At 40.4% G+C, this 20,958-nt stretch overlaps 1 protein-coding gene and 1 pseudogene across 1 annotated transcript; both read left to right on the plus strand.

The window, feature by feature from the left end:
- The first annotated feature begins 1,394 nt into the window (after positions 1-1,394).
- Positions 1,395-1,853, plus strand: LOC149838096 (uncharacterized). The gene has a single exon (XM_090008185.1). It carries the CDS (start codon positions 1,395-1,397, stop codon positions 1,851-1,853), a length of 459 nt encoding a protein of 152 aa, XP_089864311.1.
- Positions 1,854-8,990: 7,137 nt separating this feature from the next.
- Positions 8,991-11,263, plus strand: LOC149838097 (leucine-rich repeat receptor-like protein kinase PXC1 pseudogene; annotated as a pseudogene).
- The last annotated feature ends 9,695 nt before the right edge of the window (positions 11,264-20,958 follow it).

Below are 20,958 nucleotides of genomic sequence, written 5' to 3' on the forward strand. Positions count from 1 at the left end.
GTGTTGGTCTTACCTTCTGGATCCGGAGGTTTCACTATTTATAGCGATGCATCTCACAAAGGTTTAGGTTGTGTTCTGATGCAACACGGAAAAGTGATAGCTTATGCATCTCGTCAACTCAAAACTCATGAAGTCAACTATCCAACGCATGATCTGGAGTTAGCAGCGGTGGTTTTTGCCCTTAAAATATGGAGGCACTATCTCTATGGCGAGCAATTTGAGGTCTTTATCGATCATCAAAGCCTTAAGTATTTATTTTCTCAGAAAGATTTAAACTCGAGGCAGAGGAGATGGTTAGAATTTCTGAAAGATTATGATTTTGAGCTAAAATATCAGTTGGGTAAGGCGAATGTAGTAGCTGATGCTCTTAGCAGAAAGGCAGGAGCTCTAGCTAGACTTGTAGATTGGGAGTTATTTTCCTCGATGGCTCATCAGAAGGCAGAAGCTCAATGCTTGCCAGGTCGATTATTATTTGGGTAAACCACATTGAAGTAAGAATTGTGGGATCAAATTAAGGAAAAGCAACTCTTAGACCCAAAATTTGTGCAATTAAGAAAGAAAATCTCAGAAAGTGTAGAATCAGAATTCAATATTGATGATTAAGGACTTCTTAGATTTCGTCAGAGAGTTTGCATTCCCAAAGATGATCAACTTAGAAATCTGTTGATGGAAGAGACACATCATTCTAGATATGCCATCCATCCCCGTAGCACTAAAATGTATCGAGATCTGAAAGATGCTTTTTGGTGGAGTGGAATGTAAAGAGACATTGTTGAGTTTGTTAGCAAATGTCTAGTTTGCTAGCAGGTGAAAATTGAGCACCAACGACGAGGTGGTCTTTTGCAACCACTTCCCATACCTGAGTGGAAATGGACAAATATCTCGATGGATTTCGTGTCAGGGCTTCCAAAGACGAAAAATGAGATGGATTCAGTATGGGTGATTGTCGACAGGCTAACTAAGTCAGCTCACTTTTTGGCCTATAAGACAACTCAATCTTGTGACCAATTGGCTCAATTATTTATTAAAGAGATTGTTAGACTCCACGAAGTATCGGATTCAATTGTTTCAGATAGAGACTCGAAGTTCATATCTCGATTTTGGCAAAGTTTTCAAGAAGCAATGGGAACACAATTAAAAATGAGTACAACATTTTACCCCCAGCCAGATGGACAGTCAGAGCGAACCATTCAAACCCTAGAGACATGCTCCGGACATGTAGTTTGGAGTATAGCGACTCGTGGAATGATATTTTTCCATTAATGGATTTTGCCTACAACAACAACTTTCAAGCAAGTATAGGCATGGCTCCATTTGAGGCATTGTATGGTCGATGATGTCGAATTCCATTGTGTTGGGATGAAGTCGGAGAAAGGAGTTTGTTAGGACCAGAGATGGTTCAGCGAATGACAGATCAAGTGAGATTCATTCGAGAGCGTCTTCTCACAACACAAAGTCGTCAGAAGAGTAATGCGGATAAAAGACGTCGAGAGTTAAAATTTGAGCAAGATGATCACGTGTTTTTAAAGATATCTCCGTTTAAGGGAGTAATGCATTTTGTTCGAAGAGGAAAGTTGAACCCCAGATATATTGGACCATTTGAGATACTTGCGAGGGTTGGTCAGGCAGCATACCGGTTAACTCTACCACCTTCTTTATCTCGAATTCACAACGTGTTCCATGTTTTCATGTTGCGGAAGTACGTGCCAGATCCCTCTCATATATTGGATACAGTTGAGACTGTATTAGACTTGCAAGATGATTTGAGTATGAGGGAAAAGCATATCAAGATCCTGGACACGAAGGTGCAAACGCTGAGAAACAAGAAGTTATCTCTCGTATTGATTAGATAGAGCCATCACAGCAATAAGGAGGCTACGTGGGAGCGTGAATCTGATATCCGCAAACAATTTCCACATTTGTTTCCAGGTAAAATTTGGGACAAATCTTCTTTTAAGGGGGGTAGAATTGTAAAACCCCCTACGGCAAAGTCGCCGGAGGGGATAGATATTAGAAATAAAATAAAAAAACTGCGGTTTCCCCCCAAAGGGGGAAACCACGTAACGAGTGGGGGTGAGGATAAACCTCACCCCCCATAATCCGCGGAAAGGGGGGGCAAGGTTATCCTCAGCCCCCACCCTGCGTGAGGGTTATAAAAACCCTCACGCATGCTCCCTTTTTCCGCACCCTGCACAGAGAGAAAGAGAGAGAGAGAGAGAGAGAAAGGAGAGACTTACCGGCGACGGCGAGGTAAGCCCCTTCCCCCATCTCCTTCTTCGTTCTTCGTTTTTCTGTTAAGAGCTCAGAGGGCCGGCAGCCATGGCTGGCGGCGAGTTACGGTTTAAAAAAAAAAAAACAGAAACAGAGAGGGGGAGAGAGGGGATCGGCCAGCCGGCCGACGCCGGTGGCCGATCTCCCTGCGTTGGGGGGCGGCCGGCACCAGCCACCGGCCGATGCCCTCCTGGACACAGTGGAGAGGGTCGGCAGGTGGCCGCCCCCATCCTGTAAACGAAAGGGGCTTTGCCCCTTTCGGTCTTTTTTAAGCAGACGGGGTCGGTCTGGGTGCGACCCAGACCGATGGCTCGGTCTGGGTCGCGCCCAGACCGATGGCTCGGTCTGGGTCGCGCCCAGACCGATGGCTCGGTCTGGGTCGCGCCCAGACCGAGTCCTCTAAAAAAAAATGTTTGGGGTGAACCGGTTCGGGTCGAACCGGTTCAGACCCAAACCGGTTTGATGGACCGGTTCGGGTCGAACAGGTTCAGATCCGAACCAGTTGGGTGAACCGGTTTGGGTCGAACCAGTTCAGACCCAAACCGGTTTGATGGACCGATTCGGGTCGAACCGGTTCAGACCCAAACCAGTTGGGTGGACCGGTTCGGGTCGAACCGGTTCAGGCCCAACCCAGTTTGGGTGAACCGGTTCATACCCAAATCTGTTGGGTGAACCGGTTCGGGTCAAACCGGTTCAGACCCAAACCAGTTGGGTTGAATCGGTTCAGACCCAAACCAGCTTGGGGAAAGACCGGTTCAGACCCAATCAGACTTTCTGGATCCAGTCAGCAGTTTTGGATCCAGTTATGAGAAGGATCTGAATCCAAACAGACAGGGTTTGGATCCAGATCAGGATTGGATCAGAAAATAGTCTCGGATTGGCCCGAAATCCGAAATGTGCCTAGAGATCCATTTGGATCCGTGAGATCCATTTCAGTAAAATGGACATATCTTCGCACTCCGAACTTGGAATCGAGTGACGTTTGGTGTGTTGGATTCGTATTGAAGAGCGGAATCCAATAGTCTATGAAATTCAGTCAAACTTGAAATACAGAAACTGTGGTTTTCTTAATAAGATTTGGGAGGGGTATTTTGGTAATTTTAGTAAGAAGTTTGTGAACTGATTAAAATATATTACCTTAATGACCAGATCCTAGTGTTAGAGCTGCGTGAGGCTCGATTTTGGAGAGAGCACAGAGTCAGCACTTGAGGTAAGAGATATTATAAGTAATCTTAGATGTAAATAAACAATTTGTGTTCGTTGGTTGTTATTATGTTGTTATTGATTAGCATGATAATTTTGAGAGACTATGACATGCATAAAATCCATGCTTGACATTTAGAGTTGAGTTATATACATCTTGATGTGACATGCAAGTTAGTTTTGATAGGTCATGCATGATGAAAAGAAATTCGAATTGTAATTGCATGTTTTATATGATTGTCAAATATCATGCATTGTGATGAGACCATGTTTAGTTTAGAGTCCCATTTAATCTATTCACGTGTGAATAGATACTTTGAGATCAGCATGCATGACCCCTTAAATCTCGGAAGTGGCGACTTGTGGCAAGGGCCACCTGGTTCGCGGCCAGAATGCAGCCACCATGGAGAGTGGGTCGTCGGTGATTTAACGATGTAGAGACACTACATCATTGTATGCTAAGTGAGAGAGGTGTGAGTCCTAATGTCACCATGAGATTAAGAATAAAATTGTTGTGATTAGTCATGACACCACTCGTGAGAGAACGAGTGAACTTTGAATGTGAGAATATTGTTCAATGTGTGAACTTAGTTATGACTTAGGATTTCACTCACACTGGTTTGGGACTCTAGAGGATCATGGATGGTTGATAACCATCATGTTTAGGATATAGCATGAACGATGCCGAGATTGAGAGCTTGACCTCTCGGCTAGCTACCGGTGGGGTCCCCGTGGTGGTTCACTGCAGTGCCTGGTGGTCTGGGGACCACTGAGAGTGTATGACTCATTGTCTGGCCAACATGTAGAATTGGGGTGTTCTACAGGGTTGCTACGCCCATAGATGGTTATTACCGGTATAGCCAGCCTAGTGATAGTTGTGTGAAAGAGAGTATTTGAGAATGATAATGAGGGAAATTAAAATATACAAACATGTGTGGTGTATCGAGAATTAAAATAAGACTAGGAGCTTAGAGCCCACTACAGTTGTAAATTGTGTTTATTTACTTATGATTATTTCTTACTGGGTTGTAGACTCACCCCCATTTTTGTTTAATTATAACTATAGGTTTCAGGCATTAGATCAGTCGCTTGTGAGCAGTTCTTTTTCAGTCTTCAGTAGAGCAGCGGTATATTTTTACTTTCCTTGTCATTGAGAAGAAATTGTAATTGCTTTTCTTCTGTTATGAATGATGACCAATGTAAGAAAAAAGTTTTATTATGCAATAAAATGAAAAGTTTTTTTTTTGCCACGTTTTCACTATGTAAGCTTTGCACTCTTCCCTCTGGGAAGTAATACCAACCGAACTCGGACTCCTGAGGTCCCAGATCGGGGTGTTACATAAGGGCTGCCTGCAATCAATGACTCGATATGAGAAGCAGGAGAGAATTGGAGCGGTTAATGAAATTTGCACAAGAGCAGGTTCTTCGTCGGTTGGGACAGCACCAGTGGAAAACAAAGATGACAAAGCTTGAGAAATTCGGATGAGTGTGTTGTGTCAGCCTTTGGACTGATATTTAATCAGCCAGGTTGCTTGCATAATTGATGCACCTGAGGAACGGGACACGATGAGCCACAGAGATCCAAAGAAGAAGAAGAAGAGCAAAGGACATTAGGATTTGGATTTAGGATCCAAACGGATGCTTAGTTAGCATTTAAGTTTTGGATTGCAAATTATTTTTTTCATGTTTGGATCTGATCTAAAGATCTGTCGTAGGGATTAGGATTTTGTTAGTTTCATATATATAGTTGCTATGTGGATTTTGGTAGGCAGTGGATTGATTAAAACCTTGCTTAATTTCTTTAAATCTTACAAGTTGATTTTAATATCTATTTCCATTGTTTTTCTTCTGCTTTTTGAGCATGTCGGTCAAGCTATTGGCCGTGGAAGCACCCCAGAGGAGCGGCCTTCAGTGGGTCTAATCATAGCTACAGGAGGCAACGCCGGCCGGTCGCTAGTTGGACTAGGCCAAAACCTTGCCTGGTCGAGGGTAGGAGCAGTGCCCATGCACGGCATTGGGTTTTTTGACCGTCAGACTGAGCAGCCTGGCTCGTTGCTAGTTTGCAAAAAATTCTAAACCCATGAAACTTAAAGTGCTAAAGTGAAAAAATGTTGGGAATAGCAGATGAGTAAGCTTGCGAAGGATAGAATAAAAATGTCATATTAGCAATTTCAGTCCAGAAGGTTTGGACATCTGTACATAGCACTTGGTCCTTCCTCACCAACTTGGGAATGTACCATTTGAGATTTTATACTTTAAATATGAACTTATTATGTTTAAGCAAGTTTAGAAAAAAAAAATCAACGGATTGATTGCAGTGTTGTGAGAGGGGTACGCCTCAGTACCTGAAGCGTACGCCTCAGAGGCAAAGCACAAGCTTAAGGTACCGAGGCGCTTTAGTGAGGCGTTTGAGTCTTGAAGCGCACGCTTCACATGGGTGAAGCGCATGCCTCGCATCGAGGCGCGCTTCGCTTCAAAAGCGTACGCATCATGTTGCTCTTCCATCTTCGATGCGCGGTGGCCGGAACCTCAGCTTTTGGCGGCTCATTGGAGCCGAAGTTGGTGGTGCCAGCAGCTGCAGTGGATGAGAAGAAGAAGCGGCCGGCCTCTGGGCTGTCAAGGAACGACAATGTTAAAGACGAAGTGTTGTCTTTCTCCTCTGCGATCGTCCTTCCATCCAGGGTGAAGTCGAGGAGAGACTCGAACCACTCCGACCTCGAGGCATCGGTGCGGGAGGCAGAAAGCTGTCGGGTGGATCTCGAGAAGCGACCGAGGAAGCGGGGTAGGAAGCCAGCCAACGGGCCAAACCTAATCAAAACGGTGAGGAGTTTACCTCTTAAGATGCCTTGACGAAAATCCAGAATACGGCAGGGATTACAGTGAAAGATGGGGCTCAACTGGGTCTACAGGTGACAGCATCTCGCCGTAGGCCTCCGGCGATTGGCGCTGAAGGAAGACAATGGCTGTCGGCCTCCGATCGACGCTCGAACAGAGGAAGGAAGAAGAAAGAAGTGAAGGGAGAGAAGAATGATAAGAGAGACTGTCGACGATGTGCAGTGCCGTCGGAGGTCAAGGCTGGCTGGCCTCCGATCGGCGCCTGAATGGGGAAAAGAAAAGGAGAAGGGAAGGGGAAGAAGGAGAAAAGGGGAGGAAGAAGGTGAGTTGCGAATAGTGAACAAAAAAAAGAAACGGGGGTTTAGGGTTTGTTTACCGTGTGAAGGTTCGGATCAGACCCGGTTTGATCTCAACCCAAAAGATCTAATATAAAGGGGAGGAAGAAGGTTTGTTTACCGTGTGAAGGTTCGGATCGGACCCGGTTCGGATTGGATCCGGTTCTGTTTCAAATCGGCAAGGGACGATTCGATCTAAATCGGTCGATTCAGACTGATTTTATTTGTTTCTATCGCCCAGAGATGATGTTTATGCTTACGTTCATCAATGGAGGTGTGCAGTTATTTGTTCATATAGAATTTTTATTTTGATCATGAAGCTTACGCTTCAACGCCTCGAGGCTTATGCCTCGCTTCATAACAGGCTCAACGCCTCGCTTCGCCTCATCGCATTTAACAACCTTGATTGATTGCACTTGAACCTACAATCAAACTATTTGTTTTTCAGTGAAATGATTTGATCCAAAGCATGTTTTTTAATAAAGCAAACGGTAAACACAGTGGTGAAATCCGAACCTGTTAGATTCAGCAAATATGAATGATAATAGGACTCATATCATCTGAGTCCAGCCCTAGTCCAAACCGTTTTACTTCCCTCGTTGCAATAGTGACCTTTTGAAATATTCTACTTTGGCCTTTCCTCTCTCTCTCTCTCTCTCTCTCTCTCTCTGAGCTTTAGCCTGAGCTTTGAGATTGTGTTGCTTCTTTCAAGGAGAAAACAAATCACGGTTGCAAGAGATTCTTTCATGGGGGACCGCAAATCGGAATTTCCTTTTCTTGTTTATTCTTATTCTTATTCACTTTTTCCGAGACAGAGAGAGAGAGAGAGAGAGAGAGAGAGAGAGAGCGAACTGCACTCATTTGCCTCAACCGGTTTCCGCGTGCAACTCGCTGCACTTTATTGAGAATCTAGAAAAAGACGCTACCTTGTTGTTAAACCCCCAGGTTCCTTAAACTATAATCAAAGGCATGCAACCACCGTGGCTTTGTTGCATTGTATATAGGCCAATGTCGTCCCTGATGATTAAGTTGCAAAGACAAGCAAACCTTTCTAATCAAAGAGTAGAGTGTTGCATTTTACCGTCCTGCTCCAGGTAAACCTAAGGCGTTGTTTGATCACCTATCTATTTTGTTCGGTCGTTCAGTTCAATCTTGAACAAGCCATCAAACAAACCCTTAGTTGCTAAAAGTCCCAAAGGAACAATTACACCTGCATAATTAGTACTACCAACCTATTCTATACACAGCTGTAGGCAAAGCAGTCCTAATCCTCCCCCCTACAGTGAATTCAGAAAAGGACGATATTCTTTGGGTCCTCAAAAAAGAAAGGGTGCTGCCTTCTTAATAGCCGCCATTCACGGAACTGCTCCCCCTCCCCCTTATTTGGTTATAAAACACAAAATGAAAAGAAAATTGCACGTCACTCCTTTGACTCCCTTGAGTGCGCCAAGGTCATTGTCCACTTACACCAAAAGTCAATGCATTGGTTCAGGCCACTTTTTCTTTTCCTATTTTTTGACAACCTACCTTTGTATAATTATATATCATAGGCACGATGCCCTAGATATATGGTTTTGCATGCACATTTTTTGAGACTTTTTATTTGTTGACCAAGCTAGTAAAGAATCCAAGCTGGTAAAGACTACAGTAAGAACTAAAGGATCTGTGTGACCACAGCATGTTTCGAATTCTGCCCATTTACTTTCAGTTTATCTTAGGGGCCTTAAAAACTACAGGTATCAAAAGCGAGCAGAGGCATAAAGTTTTAGTTTAAACTCTAATGAATGCGAGATTTCAAGTATGGGAGATCATCCTCGTTTAGTTATGAGAGTATTCCGTGAATGGTGGGAGTCAGAATTTCGAAAACGACAGAAAGGGATCCCCCTCCACCCCACCCACACTGCTGCAACGCACCCTACCATCCCTTTAACTGAAGAAGAGATTTTCAAACTTCAAACTTCCCTTCCTAGGGAAACGTGCTCTCTCTCTCTCTCTTTTCTGATGGAGGTAAGGTAACCACAACCATTTCTTTTGTGTTTTTCGTCCTGAATCATTTCAGTGATTGCTCTGCTCCTCCCTTTGCTTTTACTTTGCAGAGAAAGCTGAGAGAAACAGACTCCTACCATTGATGGAGGCAGTCTGATGCTTCTCCCTTCCTTTCTCACCGTGCACCCTTCAAAAGCGAAAAGAAAAGGAACGCTGTGGGGTGGGGGCAGCAAAACTGCATAATGACACACGACCCGTAAAAGGGTAAAAGCAAAAGAGAAACAAGCCTTCTCTTTTTGTTCCGTCCGTCTTTGAGAGAGAGAGAGAGCAGAATGATTCGAAGAAGCATGCCGTCGCATCATGGCACCTTCCGTTCTTCCTCCTATTTCTAACAAACAAAAGCAAAGCAATCCTTTCTCCACTGCAACACTAATGGCACCCACCATTTCCTCCTTCTCTTCCTTGCTCGCCTTTGTTCTCTTCTTTCTTCCGTTCCTCACCATCACCATGGCCAGTAATGACACAGAGAGCCTCATCGGTTTCATGTCGCGGACGGATGCCCACGGCAACCTCAGGCTCAACTGGACGACCGGCGACGCCTGCTCAGGCTCGTGGGAGGGAATTCAGTGCACCGGCGGGAGGGTCACCGCCCTGTCCCTCCCTTCCCTCGACCTCCGAGGCCCCATCGACTCCCTTCGTCTCTTGGACCAACTCCGCTTCCTTGACCTGCACAACAACCGTCTCAACGGTTCCCTCTCCCCGCTCTCCGCCTGCACCAACCTCAAGCTCGTCTACCTTTCCGGCAACGAGTTCTCCAGCGAGATCCCCGGCGACATCTCGTCGCTGACCCGCCTCCTGAGGATCGACCTCTCCGACAACAATCTCCGCGGCGGGATCCCGAGCGGGTTCCTCAACCTCACCCGCCTCCTGACGCTCAGGCTGCAGAACAACGTCCTCGCGGGGAAGATCCCTGATCTCTCCGCCGCGTTGGTCCGCCTCAGGGAGCTCAACCTGTCCAACAACGAGTTCTACGGCGAGGTACCGGAGGCCTTGGAGCGGAGGTTCGGGATGGCCTCCTTCTCCGGCAATGCCGGCCTCTGCGGCCGTGGACCGCCGCTCCCGCACTGCTCTTTTACCGCCAAGGCGCCGCCGCAGCAGCAGAACGTCGTGCCTTCCAACCCGACCCCGTTGCCCGGCTCGGGTGGGGGGTCGGGGACGAAGGCCAAGACCAGAGGCGGGCTGAGCACGGGAGCCATCGTCGCCATCGTGGTGGGCGACGCGCTGGCCTTGCTCTTGGTGATGGTCTTGCTATCGGCGTGCTACTGCAGGAGGTACCACTCCAAGGAGAATTTGAACATGGGGGAGAAGAGCCTAAGGGGGGACTCCTTCAATGGCTACGACCGTACTCCGTCGGAGTTGGCGGAGACAGAGAGGAGCAAGCTCGTGTTCTTCGAGCGGAGGAAGCATTTCGAGCTCGAGGATCTGCTGAGGGCGTCGGCAGAAATGTTGGGGAAAGGGAGCTTGGGGACCGTGTACAAGGCCATTTTGGAGGATGCTTCCGTGGTGGCGGTGAAAAGGCTGAAGGAGGCTCACCCTTCCGGCCGCAAGGAGTTCGAGCAGTACATGGATATGATCGGAAGGATGCGCCATCCGAACATCGTCCGGTTGAAGGCCTACTACTACGCCAAAGAAGAGAAGCTTCTGGTCTACGATTACCTCCCCAACGGAACCCTATGTTCTCTTTTGCACGGTACGCTGCTCTGCAAAACTTGGCATTTCGTTTTTTTCTTCTTCTCCGCAACTTCTGTGAATTATCACCATTTCGTGTTCCGGGTTCTTCTTCTTACCAAGGTGTTGTCATGATCGATATCTCTGAATGATGAATTTCATCTAGGCAACCGTGGGCCGGGAAGAACGCCATTAGACTGGACAACGAGAATCAGCTTGGCGCTGGGAGCGGCTCGTGGGCTGGCTCGGATCCACGAGGAGTATGCTTCGACGGGGATCCCCCACGGGAACGTGAAGTCCTCCAACATCCTGCTGGACAAGAACGGGATCGCCTGCGTCTCGGATTTCGGATTGGCGCTGCTTCTGAACCCCGTCCAAGCGACGGCAAAGCTGGGCGGGTACAGGGCCCCCGAGCAGAACGAGAGCAAGAGGCTGTCCCACAAGTCGGACGTGTACAGCTTCGGAGTGCTGCTCCTGGAATTGCTGACGGGAAGGGTTCCTGATCAGAAGAGCCCCTCGCAGGAGAGTGAGGTGGTGGTGGACCTCCCCAAGTGGGTGCAGTCCATCGTCCGGGAGGAGTGGACGGCCGAGGTGTTCGACGTAGAGCTGCTGAGGTACAAGAACATAGAGGAGGAGCTGGTGGCGATGCTGCAGATCGCGTTGGCGTGCGTGGCGGCGCAGCCGGAGGCGCGGCCGACCATGAGCGAGGTGGCCAAGATGATCGAGGAGATCCGGGTGGAGCAGTCGCCGCTCTGCGAGGAGTGGGATAATTCTCGCAACTCCGTCTCTCCCACTTCCATCACGGAAGAGGGGTTGAGTTATTGAGATTTTGAGACGAGGGGGAGGAGCATAACGCCTGATGCTTTACCATCTTTCTCTATGATTCAGCAGCAACGTGTGTAATGAATCTTTCTGTTTTCTTTCTTGCCTACTTTTGTTGGTCTTGTTGGAGAGGATTGTAGTTCTATCCTTGAAGGATAAAAAGATTTCGAAGTATCTTTATTTAATGTTTGGTTTCGAAAAATTGTTTGCCATTTCCATTTCCACTGCTTACAGACTTACAGTGTGATTGTGAAGACTATTAATGGACGCATGCAACTCTTGCATGCGTGGGACTGGCTTCTGTTGTGCAACTTTTGAAGACGATTAGCTGAAGCGAAATTTAGCTTAATTAGCTGCTAAGCGATATAAAACATCTTGCAACATTGATTTAGAAGATGGTGAGCACATTATGCGTTAACCTTCATTGGGGTTGCAAGGAGGTTTGGGCACTGTTTTTTTTTTTTAGGAAATGCGTTATTGCAGATATCATTCAAGTAAAAACACGAAACATTGTATACAACAGGTGATGAGGTATCACGTACTGCAAAAAGAAAGAAAAGACCAAAAACATAACAAGTACAAATAAAAAGAAACAGAGAACAGATTGCCGCCATCCCAGTCTGACTTGAAACTCTCGCGACCACTCACCTGTGTTAAAGCAGTGAAGAAGTAGCGCAGCCGCTGTATAATGGACAATGTTGTTAAAAATGATGAAATCCAACAAAAAATGATCAATTCAATGGGGTCTCTGTATCTTCTCCTGTATCCACTCCAATCCATATAATTGATCTCAATGTTTTCTTACATCCTTGGGTTTCAATGCCTTTGAGATATATCGAATTGGAGCCATCTGTGTAGCATTTTTAGCTGCCCAAGATAGTTTCTTTCCTGTTCTTTTGAGTCCTAGAGTCGTCAGATTTGTCAACATGGCCAAAACGATTACAATGCTTGAAACATAATGACCGATTCCAATTGACTCCTGTTCACTACTAAAAGGTTTTGATGGTAAAATCTGTTTTATGCTCAAAGCCTGATTTTTAACCAGATTTTAAGAGTCATCCATACGAATAAATCCTTCATATCGAACAAGGAAAATGCTATATAAACTTGCCATGGTGTCTAACCCCGTATCGTGTGAAGCTCGAAAATGAAAATGCGATTGGAAAAACAAGTGTATTAACATGCGTCTTGATTCTCGTCTATTTGGCGTGCCTTAAAAGAGAAACATTACTCATATGAGCAATTTGGAAGACAAATGCCTGACAAAGTTGACTATCACGGTGAATTGCGAGTACCTTTGATAAAGCTGGCTGTCAGCAATTTTTAACCAGATAGAGAGAGAGAATATTGATCTTCACTGGTGTTGTGGGAGTTTGGGATTTAATTTTTCATCACGGGGCACCACAAAAATTAACGATCTCTAGCAATGGCGTTTAAAAAGAGAAACAAAAAGAACAAAAAATCTATCGTGTCCATTATTTGTCCGTGATGTCTGCCCGATTAATCTGTGCCTAGCGCCCTTCTGTACAAATGCCCCCGTTATTTAGCTGAATTTCCCCATTTTGTGTAATTTTCTCTCTGCGCATATGAGAATTTACAGTTCAACAATACTGCCTTTGTTGAAAGTTCATTTGTTGATTCTGATGTTACCACTGGTAAGATGTTACATGACTACAGGTTCATAAGCTTTTTTTTTATGAAAGGCAAGCTGGGGTTAGGCAGACCCCTACCAGAACAACAGTAGCCTCATGCGGCAGAGGGATTCGATCCTAAGGCCTTCAGCTTAACACGGGATGCCACATGGGTTCATAAGCTGCTGACTCACATTCTTCCCACTATTGATGGTATATAGTTTGTTTATTTTTATTATATTTGAAGCCTCAGATTGATGCTCATGAGTATTTTAGCCTGTTGACACTAGCAATTATGAGTAAGATCATAGTTAGCGGAAGTTTTTTTTTTAATGATCTGTAAGGCCAAAATGATACGTTTCTTGAAATGCCTTCAAAAATTTTCAAATGTGCAAATTTTGTCTCTATAAAAAACTTCAACCTCGTAAATACCTGAGTTACCACATATTAAAAATTTACTAAATTCACAAAAGACAAGTTCGAGCAAACTTTCTTTTAAATTGAAACCGACAAACATCACAAATACTTGAGTTACCTCATATAAAAAATATAATAATGTCGCATAAAAACTATAATTTTTTTTTAACTCGAACCGACAAACTTTGTAAATACTTGAGTTACCTCACATAAAAAATATAATAACATAACATAAAATATGTGTGAGCAAACTTTCTTTTAAACTCGAACTTCTAAACATCGCAAATACTTGAGTTAAATCGCATAAAAATTTTTAAATTTGCATAAAAAAAATTATGAAATTTATTTTAAACTCAAACCGAGAAAGTGCATAAATACCAGAGTTATTTTGCATAAAAAATAAAATAACATCACATAAAAAAATTGCAAATGTCTTTTAAAAATTTAAATGTGTACCCTTTTTTTGCATTTGAGATGTTGGTACCGGGTCTGAATCAGAGTTATTTTTGTTTAGGGTTATTTTCAACCCGATACCAGCATCTCAAATTTTTTGCTTCTTTTTAAGAAAAAAATCTAGGGTTCTTCATAGTCTCCAAAATCCCCTTCGCATAACTTTTAGGTTTTTCTTATCTTCAACGACTTTTTCGGTGATTTCGACGAGGCAACAACATTCTTCCTATCGACTTCGCTTGTTAGATCGAAATGTGAGTTCTTTGTAGTCCCCAATGTTTCATGTGTTGTATGTATATCTTAGGTAGCTTGCAATGAGTACAAGGATAACAAAAGGCTAAGGTAGACGTATTGTACATCAACCCTACAAAGCCCCATCCCCAGCACCAATTATTGTACCTGAGGTAAATGATGTGTAGGATGTGCAGGAGACTGGGAGGGAGATTTTTTGATTTTTTTTTATGAAGAATCTTGGATAGCAAGTGATGTAAGTATGAAGTATACATGTTTGTTTGTTTGTTTTTTTGTATGTATACTCATTCAAATATAACATGCATGTACCAGATATGTAGCATTTAGCAAGATTCATAGAAAGATTTCAAGTAAAACACAATCGCCTCATGAGAAAAGAAGAAAACCTGCCAAAGACGATTTACCTTACTCCTTTTTTTTTTGTAAGTAAGCATAACCTTTTGTTTATGTTGTATTACTACTGAAAATAAAAAACTAACTTGTATACGTTGACTGGTCACAACAATTGCTCACAACTCTTAGTCATAAAGAGGGGGCAATTTCATGATTGGATGATGAATTATGCCTTATTTGGTTTGAAGCTGACAATGTATCTATTTATAACAGCATTGCATAATTTCCAAACTTAAATTCTGGGTGCCCAAGCTATTTTTTAATCTTGATTTATTTTGCAGCTTTTATTTTCTATCAACTAAAAAACAATCATTGCGTTCTTTAGCAAATGAACCTAAAGGCAGACTTTACGTTGTATAATTCACTTTGCACCACAACGTGCACAGTTGATAATGTTATCAGCATAGTAAGTTATTGTTACCTAGTTAACATAATAAGATTGCTTTCTTATACTCAGTAGGTTTAACAAGTTTAATGTTTTATTGCAGGGTCATTTTTTTATATGATGTATGGGTTACAATTGTTTCATTGATTGGACGGTCACGCTTGCAGATGATATCCCTCAACAAGATCATGAGTAAGTACTTTGCTTATATGTTTGTTAATTCAATTAATTTTTTATACATGTTGACTTGGATTATGATTATTACAGAAAAGATTGTGGTCTTTTTGTAATTGCTTACATGTTACTCTTGGGGTAAGGAGCATGGGAGAATTTCACCCAGGTACGTATTTAAATATTCTTGTTTGTGATGAGCATAAGGCTGCTAGTTGTTTTTATAATGAACATAAACCCTTTTGTCAAGCTAATATTACAGGCGACAGAAAACAAATGATCGCTTACTACATGTAAGTTAGGGAATTTGAGTTGGCAAAGGTAGTCGAAGCGAAAAAGGCAGCGAAAATGATAATAGCACAGTCAGCGAGATCGAACACTGCTGCACTATAGAAAATCACAATAGTGCAGCTAGTGGGAAAGGTAGGGCTACTGGCATCACTAAAATAACACACCTCGCTGGTGACAAAGGCAGTGCAAGCAAAAGCTCTGAGGTCAGCAAAGGCAAAAGAAGTGCAAATCGAAGCATCGATAGTAACATTCACACAAAAAGGAGTGGCAACGTTCAAAATGAAAGAAAAAAATTGATGATTGAGGAGAAGGATAATGACAAACTGTGAAACGAATTTGATAATATTTTCAGATGAAGATATTGAGATAAAGTAAACAAGGAATGCATGGATGTTATTTAATTTTTAAATGATGTTTTAAATTTAAATTTGATAGATTTTATGATATTTTTTAAATTCTTGCAGAATTTTTTTTAAATTCAAACCTTAAATACTCACAAATACTTAAGTTACTTTGCAAAAAAAATTTCAGAAACACATAAAAAATCTGTGAATTTTTTTTCAAACTCGAATTGACAAACTTCATAAATACTTGAGTTACTTTGCATAAAAAAATCTGCAAAATTTCTTTAAAGTTGAGCCTCAAAACCTTGCAAATACTTGAGTTACTTCACATAAAAAATGTAATCACTTTGCATAAAAAAATTGTATTTTTTTTTAAACTTGAACCTCAAAACCTCACAAATACTTGTGTTACTTTACATAAAAAATGTAATAACTTTGCATTAAAAAACATCATTTTTTTTTAAACTCGAACCTCAAAACCTAGCAAATACTTGAGTTACTTTGCTTAAAAAATGTAATAACTTCGTATAAAAAAACTACAAAATTTCTTTTAAACTCGAACCTTAACTATAACACCTCAATTTTAAATCCTGAAAAAATAAGGATTTTTTTTAAACACTTTTAAATATTTTAACAAAATAGCAGTGGAAAAATTTATCGGGTCTAAAAGTTGGCATGCTACTTTTTGTATCCATTCATAACCATATAATAATGAAATTAAAAACTCAAACATTCATGAATTAAAGTAAATGTCCATAATCATCCATAATTAATTACATTCATCCACTTGCAAATAAATTAAAATAAAATACCAGAGTCTCAAAAAATTCGGAGGTGTGGGAAAGATATAGCTCAGTCCTCATCACAACATCCTGCCATCACACGTAAGTCCTACTCACTTCCTGAAAAATTTTAAAACCAAAGGGGTCAGACATATAATGTCTTAGTAGGGTAAACTATACTAAATAAGTAAAACAGAAATGCGAAAGCAAAAATTACATCTAACTTTTCATAATGGATTAAATTAAATCTAAATAATTGAACATGCATCTCAATATTTAAAGTAAGCATACCAATTGCAAAAACAATCAAATATGCAACATCCATTTCAACTCAAGCAGGTAAAATGCATGAACAAGTAAAAATGCATATACTTATCAATACAGAAGCCATTCATATGTATGAACAAATTATTATTTTTAAATATTTTTTTTCTTAAATGATGTATGCTATGCCTAACTAATGCACATACATTTAAATTTTACTTCTTAGCCCTGTGGGTATAAACACAGGTAGACACTTGGATCAGGGCCATGGCGCAGGCTGTATTTTCATACAGGAGTGACTTTAGCCTGGTTGGACACCTTTCACCAGTCCCGGGTAAGGGTAAAAGCGAGAGAGACTCAACACCTTCATCTCGATGTATCAAAATTCTATTCATGAGTTTCTTTTTCCTACACTACAGTCTAATGCAGAGACTTTTCCTATCTTCATGGGTGGAAAGGAGCAACCTTTCATGCTCAAAATAAAGTTCCACAAAATCGAATGTACCGCTTGCCATCTCCTTGCAAGCCCTTATTAATGTCGCATGTTTCACTTATTTAATTTAATGTCTTACATGCAACATCATGATTGGATCAGTTATGAGGATTCAACCACTTTTAGGACAATGGATGCATTCATTAGAACTTAGTATTCACTAACACATTTATTCTCATGCTTTGCGAACACACGTGCATATATATAAGCAATGTGATAGACATTCATAACTTGCAAGCATCCACACAAATACATCATCATCGTTATCATAAGAATATGCATAAATATACAATAAGGATACCATTGAACATTTATGCTAAAATACGCAAGTTAGACCATTCGGTCCCTTGCCGCGTAGTCACATAGGTGCACATATCTCATTAATTAAACATGAATTCATGCCTCAACATTGATATGTCATTCTCTACATATAAATTGACTTTCTCAACATATAAACAGTCTGCATGCTCTTTATAATGGTACGCATATCTATGAAAAAAAATACGCAAAGGTTTGGAGTTCGATCTTTAGACCTATTTCAAACTTACGAAAGATCCAACTTTGTCCGATTGTTACAGAGTTTACAGAAAAGTTTTCATTCAGTGAACAAAGATGATTTTTTTATAGATTGAAGAAAAATTTGTCAACTTTCCAAAGATGCAAACCGTTTATAAAAATTCATTCGTATGAGAAAGTTACAAACATTTTATTACAGACCTATACTTTTTTGTTTTAACTGTCATCGAACGGTTTATATTCAATGAATAGAGCACAAGATTTTACAGTAGGTGTGAGCGATATAAGCGATTTGTCGGTCAGGTATAAAAAAAAATGTAATACAGGGTTTATGTATTCAGGTGGGACCATAACAGGTCACCTGAATCCATAAATCTGATTTTTTGGCATAAATTAAAAAAAAAATCATAAAAACCACACCATAATAAACTAAAATACTATATAGTTGACAAATCTATTTTTCTCAGCAGTTTGGTCTGAAAAACAACCCGTCTTACATGTAACATGATTCCTTAGAAATTATTTCAGTAAATTACACACTTTAATAAATAAATCATGAAATTTTCTTACAGATAAAAATCATAAAATTATGCAATAATCACAGAATATCAGCATGCATATATTCTACCAACTAAAATTAAATTTTGCAAAAAATTAATTAAGTATTTCATGGTTTTTACTAAATTTATCATTTTTTAAGAAACCTGATAAGACTAAATACATAATATCTACGAATTTCGACCATGAAAATCCTTTTTGTTTTTATAAAACATCTATAATAATATGTACTACTGACCCAAATCAAGATTTACAAAAAAATCATAGCGTAGTCTAAGTATTTTGAAAATTTATGGTTTTATTTTCTAAGAAACTGATTTTTCTTGTCCCCATTGTCGAAGAGACAACGGAGGTTCGTATGATTGCATTGGAAAAGTCACTTCTTCTTCTCAACCCTTGCATCTGAGGTAAACCGCAAGGTAAACTTTTTCTTCCCCTTCTCCATAATATTTAGGATCATGGCATGCATCATAGTTAGTTTTCATCATCTTCATTGCATATTTCATGATTTGATCGTGTTTTAGTTTCATCATATTGCATCTTATATAGTTTATTGCTTACTATTTTCTAAAAAAAGAAAAGAAAAGAAAAGAGTAATCATAGCACAGTGTAGTTGCTTAGCATTCATTTTCTTTTCGTATATTTCTATTTACTTGTTGCACTCAGAGATTGTCGGCATACATTGATCAAACAAACTAAGTGGGGATTGGTTTATATATATATATATATATATATATATATATAATTTGTTTTTCGCCGATTCAAAGTAACACATGATCAAGGAGATCATGTTAGATCCGCCCGACTGGGTTAGATCTAACGACGATGATCTAACTTGCGTGATCTTTTGATCACGCAGATCAGACGTGATCTGCATACGATCCACCTAAAACCGGCTGTTATTTTTTTTTAGAGCCCAAAGGTGTAAACCCAATTTGCACCTTAACTGCATATTGCATGAAACATCTATTGGGTTTGCAGCAGGTCGGCATTGATCGTGTACTAGATCTATTATTGCCAACAATTGGACAATTTTCCAACAGCAGCTAGCGTGATCTTTTGAGTCAAGTTCGATTCATGGTTTGCATGCCCGTCATGTCATTATGTGTTGCATCATCTTGTAAAGTGCAGTTTTGTTTATTAGTTTAACATAGCATGTTAGTAATCGTTAGTGTTGTTTTGATTTTATAATTCGGTTAGCATTAGATTTACTAATTGTTAATTAGTTGATTAGCATTAACATTTTTATTTGATTAGCATAATACATTAGTTTAGTTAGTTCTAAACACTTTACATTTTCTTCTTGGTGGTTAATTAGTTAGTTGTTTCTTTTTATTTTGTCATAGTTTTGGCATCAATTAAATCAAAAAATTCATAAAAACTATACCATGATAAACTAACATACTATATAGTGGACAAATCTATTTTTCTCAGCTATTTGGTCTGAAAAACAAACTCGTCTTACATGTAACATGATTCCTCAGAAATTATTTTTATAAATTACATACTTTAATAAATAAATCATAAAATTTTCTTATGAATAAAAATAAAAAAATTATGCACTAATCACATAATATCAGCATGCACATATTCTACCAACTGTAATTAAATTTTACATAGAATTAATTAAGTATTTCATATTTTTTACTAAATTTACCAAATTTTGTTTTGAGAAATCCGTTAAGACTAAATATGTAATATCTAAGAATTTCAACCATAAAAATCCTTCAAATTTTTATAGAACGTTTATAATAACATTTACTACTGACCCAAATCAAGATTTATAGAAAAATCATAGCATAATCTAAGTATTTTGAAAATTTATGATTTTATTTTCTAAGAAACCTGTTTTGGGAAAAAACATGTTTTCAAAAGGGGTTTTCTCTCAGAAACCCATTCTATTTTTATAGTTCGATAGCCCTAAGTCCAACCCGTGTCTATAAGTCTTGGTTTAGGGTGTATGCTTATAAAAAATTGATGGAATATGTGCCACGAATTTTGATTCACAAGTAAAGCATAGACCCCCTTACCTTTTTGACGAAATTCATTCCTATGTGCTTTGGTTGATCTTTTCGCACGATCTGGCCATTCCACATGAACCACGGCTTGGCACACAACCTCCTAAGGCTCCTCTCATGTACGTAAAACCCTCCTTTTCTAAGCCAAGGGTGAAACACCAAGATCTTGGTGTAGGAAAAAGAGAGAAGTAAAGGGATTTGGGAGAGAGAAGAAAATTTAAGAAAAAATCAAAGAGAGACAAAATGGGGGAGGCGTGAGCCCCTCCTTTCTTTATATAGCCCCTTGATTAGGTCAAGGGCTGGGGCTAATCTTGGCCCTTGATCTAATCTTGGTTTAGTTACCAAATCTCAATTCACTTAAGTTGCCCTTTTTCTTCTAATTCTTTTTCTTATTCGTTTTAATTTTTTTTCTAAGCATAGTATATGATATATATACCATATACATATCATAGTATATTAGTTACTATTTAATTAAATATATATGGAATGGGGTAGGTCGAACCCCATGGGTTGACCTCCCTTTCCAAAACTTCAACTTGCTTGCTTGGCAAGCAAGTTGACTTTTCCTTCTTTTTTTCCTTCCTTGTTCCTTTCTTTCCCCTTTTCTTTCATTGGTCCAGCCCTTGTTGGACCGTTCTAGAGCTTCCTAGGGTTGGTGCTCTCCTTATAGGCTCCTCTTTTTGAAAAAGAAAAGTTTTAACTTGTTTTCTCTTTTAATTTCTTTTTGGCAAGTTTTTAATTTCACTTGTTCTTAAAGGTTATTTATATTTATTATATTTTAAAGTTAAAATTAGGATGCCACATAAGATGGTA

The sequence above is a fragment of the Nuphar pumila genome, chromosome 5 (genome assembly GCF_984573655.1).
Source record: "Nuphar pumila chromosome 5, dmNupPumi1.hap1.1, whole genome shotgun sequence".
Classification (NCBI taxonomy): domain Eukaryota; kingdom Viridiplantae; phylum Streptophyta; class Magnoliopsida; order Nymphaeales; family Nymphaeaceae; genus Nuphar; species Nuphar pumila.

Bases quoted from the DNA above. Each gene is read 5' to 3' on its own strand.
- LOC149838096 (XM_090008185.1), top strand. From the start codon at position 1,395: ATGGTTCAGCGAATGACAGATCAAGTGAGATTCATTCGAGAGCGTCTT.